Source organism: Oncorhynchus mykiss, chromosome 27, assembly GCF_013265735.2.
Source record: "Oncorhynchus mykiss isolate Arlee chromosome 27, USDA_OmykA_1.1, whole genome shotgun sequence".
Lineage (NCBI taxonomy): Eukaryota > Metazoa > Chordata > Actinopteri > Salmoniformes > Salmonidae > Oncorhynchus > Oncorhynchus mykiss.
In genome coordinates this window covers 10,747,641-10,755,172 of record NC_048591.1, presented here as the reverse complement: position 1 = coordinate 10,755,172, position 7,532 = coordinate 10,747,641, and the positions used below count along the sequence as shown (strand labels likewise).

Sequence of the window (7,532 nt, the reverse complement as noted above, 5' to 3'; positions counted from 1 at the left end):
TAAATGATCAGAGAGCTTCGTGTTGCAAAAACATTGCTGCGCTATAGCCTAGCCAATAGACAGCATCAAAGGTGTCGGCTATTTGGATGTGATTATGGCACAGGCTGATTGTTTAGTTTATTAATATGAAGTGAACTACTAACTCCTGATGACTGGTAGGTGGCGTATGTAGCCACTCTACGGGCGTGCATCTTCTAGATCACGCTCATCAGCATCCCTTCTATTTGATTGGCTGCTTACATTTTTATTTGCGGGCTGTCACCACTGTCTCACAACAGTGCCTTCGCTGTGATGGGAGGGAGCGGAGAATAGATGGGCGACTGCCTCGCTAGTTTATTCAAGGAGGAAGATAAAGGTATGAGAGGGGCAGGGCATGGAGAACAGAAGTAGGCTAGATTAAAGGGATCTCTTGGTGATTCTTAGATCTAGGGCTGTTTATTGACGAGTGTGTATCATAACCAACTGACTGCAAGGGAAATTATTTACACGTTTTATTCATACTATCATTATAATGCGGAAGGCATGTCTTGTAAAGTGACTTGTCACGACAGAGCGATAATATCAGCGTAGTCGGTCAATAGCGAAGTATTAAGTGATAGGCTTATACGGAACAAAATAAACAGAGGAGAAGGCGAATTATGAACCGAAGATGATTTCTGCTAAGAAAACTCCGGAAAAGAGTCGTTATCCTATTCACGATATGGTGTGGCACAACAAACATCGGAAGCTGGAGAAAGCGCTATCCGCGAACAAGCAGGTGAGGAGTCTTCGGGCGACAAGTCCTCGTCTATCTAATTGTTAAAAAAGCGTGGGCCGTGCCAATAACATTTTGATAGGTTTAGGTTAGGTGTACCATCTAGTGTGACCACAGTTCACCGAACCGTGAGCTCGTTAATTGAATTGAACGGTAGGAGGTGGTGGAAGTTACATATGTTTCAATAGGTGGCTAGGCTACCTGCCATGACTTTACCTCGAGAAATTAGCCCATGCCATGAAATAGCGTAAACCTCGTTTGAAATGTGTTTCCAGCATTGTCGTTCAGTGGGAATCTGAAAATGTGTCGAGGCTTTGCTACAATTTCTTACAACGAGGTCATTGTATTTGGCGAGCACATCATGAACTTGCAACATTGTAACGTTTATTATTCATGAAATCATCTCATCTAGCCTACTCCAGGATTCCATTACTATTTCCTTGCTATTTGTTACATTTTTGCAAGCTGTGGCTGTGCGTGTGTAAAGCTGCTTGTAATACTGTTTCGTGATGTGTCCAATACTGTACCTTCCCACCACCTAAATGAAGAGGAGGAAACCGTGGGAGACAATGCAGATAATGTGGGCGAATTGATGCACAGTGATGGAAATAATACCAGTCTTGCCTCAGCTGTCAGAAGAGGATGTGTGGTTATGCCATGTTTACTATTTCTATGATATCTCCATACCTACAGAATGAAATTGCATAGGCGTTCATGTATTCTTTCTGGGATGCACTGTCGGAACATTTCAGCCAGTCCGTCCATTTATTTGAACCCAGAAATATGTAGAACATGATGCATGCATGCAATGGAAATGGGTACTACAGGACGGACTGTTGGACACAAGGCATGACAGACAGACATCTGAAAAAATACTATCTTAAATGAACGACCTCTGCAAGAATATGGGATACCTAACACATTACATAAGAGGTGTCATGCAGTTTCCCAGCCACACAGACAATTCGGTGGGATGAATTAGACGGAACTGAAAACCTCGTAACCTGCACAGATTTGAATTCAGATTTCTCACGAGGATCTGCATTATTTCCAGAGCCTTATTATTTCCAGCGCGACTAATCACATGCGTTTATAATACAAAGCCTATCATGCTAGGAATTGTATATTGACAAGACATGGTAAGCAATGGTGAGAGTGCAGGTTTTAAAGGACAGTAGACTGAAATGCTATGAAATGCCTATTATGCACCAGGTTGATGTGCAGTACAGGCTTGGCTTCCCTACTGTAACACTGTCACATCAACATAAGGGCTGTGGTTGTTTTTCCACTCAATGTGAGCCAAATAAACTGTTTAAAGGGGAATATTTGCATGCCCTTCATATGTCCGGTCACTGTGACTGACACCTTATTTACAAATATAAACATTTATCGGACATTCGTAAGACTAGTTTACTCTCGCTCACGTCGCCGAACCTGACTCAAATGTCACGCACTCTCATATTTATGTACAAATCCAAATGCAACTTTATTTGACAGTGCACACCGTTAAAAGGTAGGGTAAACACTCGGACCTAGCACCTCTTGGCTCGGATGCAATGCTATGCAGAGCACTGTGATGCTGGTGATGATTCAAGCCTGAGCCCCGTGGATTATGACTATATAAAGCACCCCCAGTTGATGTAATTTACAGGGTGCTGACAGATAAATCCTGGCCTCTCTTGGCAAAGCCTGCAGGCTTATAGAGGTGTGTTTATGGCTCCATCAGGGGAAGAGTTACACTGGCTGGCCAACTGTCTGTCTGGAACTCCTAGACTGACTGGCTGGCTGTATGGACGGTCAAGTGTGCACGCGTGGATTGGATATGGCCGACGGTGGTTGCATATGTGTCAAGGATCAATGGTATCGAAAGGAGTGCAGAACGCATGAAGTGCACAGGGTGTAGGGAGCAAGTGCATGCAGGGTAAGCAATGCTTGCGCCTCTGTGAGGGAAGAACAGAAAAGTGCTGCACCAGGAGAGACAGAAAATGTTATTGGTATTGGGTATCAATGTAACGACCGCGCAGTGAAAAGGGAAGCCGGGAAGGAGAAGAAGAAGCACTTAAAAGAGCAAAAGTAAAACATATAAATTGAGCAGGGAGGAGAGTGAAGAGGGGGAGCTCAATTTGCAGCTTTCTTTAAGCAGTGTCATAAAACAAAGAGGGATTCTGTGAAGAGAGAGCGCTGACAACAAGGTAGAGACAAAGAGGGATAGCCAGAGGTTGTAAAGTAACATGAGGATGCAAGTGGGATAGTGAAGGGAGGGAGGAGGGAAAGGGAGGAATGAATAACAGCACTGGGCAGCAACATATCACAATATCCTGATCCAACCACTAAAAATGCATCCCAGATATGATTGAAATGGAACACCGGTCCTTTTCTAAAAATGACTTCCCCATCCTTCCTCCAAAGTGAGGCGAGGAGGGGACACCACCACCGCCAGCTCTCCCCCACCCCACCACCCCCTCCCCTGCCCACTTTCCTCACTAATGTGTACGATGCTCACAGGCTCAGCTGGGCGATCATGTTAACTTAGCAGTCTTAAAATCTGATTATATCATACTGGGTGGAGACTGGCCTCATAAATTACATTGTCTTCCTTCCTCTGTCTCTGCTATACCATCTGTCTATCCCTGCCTGTAATCTACAGTACATTTCCCTGACCCGGTATACTGACCATCCATCCTCCCCTCCGTCTGTTTCTCACTCACGCACCCATCATATCTTACTTTTCCCCTAGCTGTCCCCTCTTCTTACCTCTACAGAGTAATGAAACTCTACACTAATTGCAGCAGTGCAGTGTCACTGGGGATAAGGATGTGATGGGAATAGATTTAGTTAAATTGTGGAAAGCTTTTAACCGAGAGAGAGGACAGAAACAGACAACAGTATTCCTTAAAGATTGAAAAGATGTCCCTGTTAATATTGTGTTGCATTGTGTGCCTGAAATGGAAAAGAGGAAATGAATGATACTTCGAGGACCATATCTGATTTCATTACTGTCTGGCCTGCCACATAAATGGTTAGCAAACAATGTTGTAAGGTTCTGTATTTATTTTCTTAGTCAACCTTGTGTTCTGTTTCTTTGTGTTCTTGAACGTAGCCCTGTTTCTGTGTGTTCTTGTACGTAGCCCTGTCTTTCATTTTTGTTTATTGATTTCACCTGTTAGTTACTCACCTGGTCTCATCAGCTCCTTATTTAGTTCAGTTAATTCTGTTTGTGCCTTTTGTGAGGTATTGTTCGTTTTGACTCTACTAAGCCTTTTCCCAGCTCGTTTGTGAGAACCAGTTATAGCCTTCAGTCCTAGTTTTGATTCACCTGCCTGTTTGCCTACCTGTGTTTGACCATTGCCCGCCTGTGACCACGTTTACTGCTTTCTGCGAAGGTGAAATAAACACCTGCCACGCTCTGCGCGTGAATCTACACCTTTTTCTCCCTGAGTATTCATTACAAATGTAGGGACACACTTACAGTATATTTGTATGTGCACCCACACACACACACACACACACACACACACGTTGTAAATAGCTATGCATAAAACTGAGGTTAGTACTGAATTCAACCTGCTGTTCTCCCCAGATCACAGACATTGTTTGTGATATCCTAATCTTTCTCAACCATCAGACATGAAAAGAGTTGTTCCACAATAGCCATGTTGTTTCCTGAAACACACAAGCCCATAAGACAGTCCAGTTTCTGTTCCGACATTTTGTATTGATGTTTGCTTAACCACGTCATCTTGTTGTCATTTGATTATGCAAATCCAGGGTATTTTCATCTTCTATTCTGTGCATGAGAACAAATGTGAAGTTCCTACCTTAGAGATAATAGGTTCCTCCTCGCTTTGCATTGTGGAGGACTTTCCTCTATCCGCTGTTTCTCTATTCACAACTTCCTCCTCCCTTCACACAGAAATACCATCTCTTGTCTCCTATCGCGGAGCAAAGTAATGCATGTTATTACATTGGTCTTGTGGTGGTCTGACAAGTGACAACAGTGGTTACGAGACACGTTGCCAATATAATGCGTCTTAAACGTTTGAGTGATTTAACAGTGAAACGTGTAGCATAATGGTGGTTTGACATTGGTTTGAAACGCTAACACAAGTGTGAAAACATCAATACATGTGAGGTTTAGTGGTGATTCAACACTAAAGGCTGTAGCCGACTGGTTTTCCATTGGTTTGAATATTATCCCAAGTATAAATGTCGAGGTGATCATTTCACCCCCATTCTTTAGTGTTGGAGTCTCTTCAGTCGGACATGTATCAGAGACAAGTGCTGTCTGAGGCACTGCACCGCACAAGTCGCGTCTGTTCTCGAGGAGCAGGAGGGAGGAGGAGGGAGAGACACACATCTCTCCCCGCCCGGCCCGTGACAGGTTCACTGACCAAGGCAGAGTTATTTCACCCAGCTCCATCCTCCCTCAGTCCCTCTGCTGCTTTCATCTTGTCTCTGCCCAGCCATCCTTCTCGCTCAGACTCTCAGGCTCCAACTACTCACTCCTGCTCTGGCCTCTTTTTCTCTCTCTGGCCTGCATTTGGTGGTAGAGATATTTGGTAATGATATTTAGTTATTTTGAGATATTTATAGGTCGATCACACACATGCATCTGATGGTGTGGTCTCATTTGTATATGCCCCACTTACACCATACACTCACATAGAGAATGACTACATAAAGATACATTATCCCTAGCGTGTGTATAACGTTTGGCTATAACTAGGCTATAACTCTCCTACGCATAATAAAAATGGATCAATCACAGTTGTACATGTTAACCCCCGAATTGAAAGAGGGTAACACTGAAAATAAGGGGGACAAGTTGATTTCCCCCCCCCCCCCTCTCCCCTTCCAATGAGCACACATATGATTCTCATGCATGCATCCTCCACCCACCACAAACATATTTTGGTCTCCAGATGAAAGATTGATGTTGGTTTAAGTAGCTGCCAGAGAACATTAAGGCGAAGCCGAGAGAGTACAGGAGTAGATAGTCCAGACAGAGATGTTTATCAATTATGCAGTTTCCACTGAGAGGGGAGGACCAAAGGAGGGACGGAATGCAGGATGGAGAGAGAGAGAGAGGGGAGGACCAAGGGAGGGACCTAAGAATGAAGGATGGATGTAGCCAATGAGAAAGTGAGAGAGCAGGCACTACGAGGCAGTCAGTGGATAAAGAGGATGAGCGGAGAGAATGGAAAGACCCAGTATGACATAATATCCTTACTATAACTACCTGGGCCAGTTGATTCTGTAAGTGCCTCAAAGTAGGAGTGCCCCCCCCCCCCCCCCCCCCCCCTTCCCTAGGTGTATTTCATAGTTTTCATTATGATCTAAAAGGCTAAACTGATCCTAAATCATCACCCGTACTGAGACTTTAGCTAATGCCTGGCCTGTGGGTGTGTGGGTCTGTACGTGTTTGTGTGTTAGATAGTGGGGCTCTATTTGTGGGCTGTTTGTTGGTCAGAACCACATTGTTCACATGTGAATGAGTAAGTGTGCCACTGTGTTTCAGGGTTAATGTGTGCACTAGTGTGAAGACGTGAGGATGAGGTGTGGACCCTGAAGTGACATGTCTGTGTACCACAGCAGAAAAGTGTTACATTTGAGTGCATTGGTTTAGCGTGTCAGTTCTATACCGTAACTGACCAATCATGTTATAAGAGTGTTATTGTCGAGTGGTTTCCTTTTCTAGTATATCTTTTTTAAATGTCAAATTTGACTGAACGGATAGAGAGAGAGGACTTGTGATTGTGTGTTTGTTTTCTGTGGGAAAGTGTCTGCTGTTGTGTTTCTATTTGAGTGTCTCAATGGTGTAAAAATAACATCCGACTGGGTCAATGGGGGCCACTTGTCTTAAACAACAGGAGTTTCCTGAACACTCCCTCTCTATTCTCTCCCTTACTTACCACACCTCTCCGCCTCATAGTCAAGCCTTCTTAGAAGGCTCTTTGCTCTCATACTTAATTAGCTTTATACAACGGGTGGGTCTAATCCTGAATTCTGATTGGTTAAAACCACATTCCAGCCGGTGTCTATTCCACAAGTTACCGCTGATTAATCTATGACTTTAAAATGCCTATTTCCTCTGTTCCATCTGACTTCACAATCCACTGTCTCATCAGCTCAGCCAGGCAATTTATAAACTTGATCTTCACTATAAAAGCATCTAGACATTATCTCACATTTCTTTTAGAATAACATTTAGTTTTCAACAGCAGACATTTGTATAATCCTTGCTGTCTTTCTCAACATTGTTTCAATATTCAAATTCGATCTCCTGCTGTCCCATAGTAATGAACGTGTCGTGACGAGACATGGCATGGTGCTCATCAGCCAGTCGAAATCATGAATCAGCATAATTTCTATGAATGTACTGTATAGAAAACAGGTCAAACGAAACGAAGTGCAGCTAGTTTGCAGTCTTTCCAGCTTCAGTTTGAAGTGATTGTGCTAGCTGTGTTGTTGGCTAGCTCCTCTGAGCAACAGTGCTCTGACAAAAGAGCACATTTTCTATGCCAGGCGAAATCACACATCATTAACTCATTGTTGTGGATGTATCCAAATAAATGTCACTAGAAAACAGCTTAAACAAACGCAAATGCAGCTACTTTGCTGTTATTCTGTCTGCACTGTTTGACATGACAGTAAGTTAGCCGTAGTTGGCTAGCTAGCAATCCAGGGATAAGAACGTTGCCAGCCAGTATGGCAATAGAACATTTAGAATGAACGACTGGGTCGAGTCCACAGATGTAAAACAAAAAGACTGAACGAC

At 43.6% G+C, this 7,532-nt stretch overlaps 1 protein-coding gene across 1 annotated transcript in view; it reads left to right on the top strand.

Moving 5' to 3' along the window:
• Positions 1-6: 6 nt before the first annotated feature.
• The window catches only part of ankrd13b (ankyrin repeat domain 13B), a 35,777-nt gene continuing 28,251 nt past the window's right edge, over positions 7-7,532 (top strand). Inside the window, exon 1 of the mRNA XM_021587586.2 lies at positions 7-757. Within this exon, the coding sequence (XP_021443261.2) occupies positions 650-757 (108 nt within the window). The 5' untranslated portion in view covers positions 7-649. The remainder of the gene's footprint in view (positions 758-7,532) is intronic.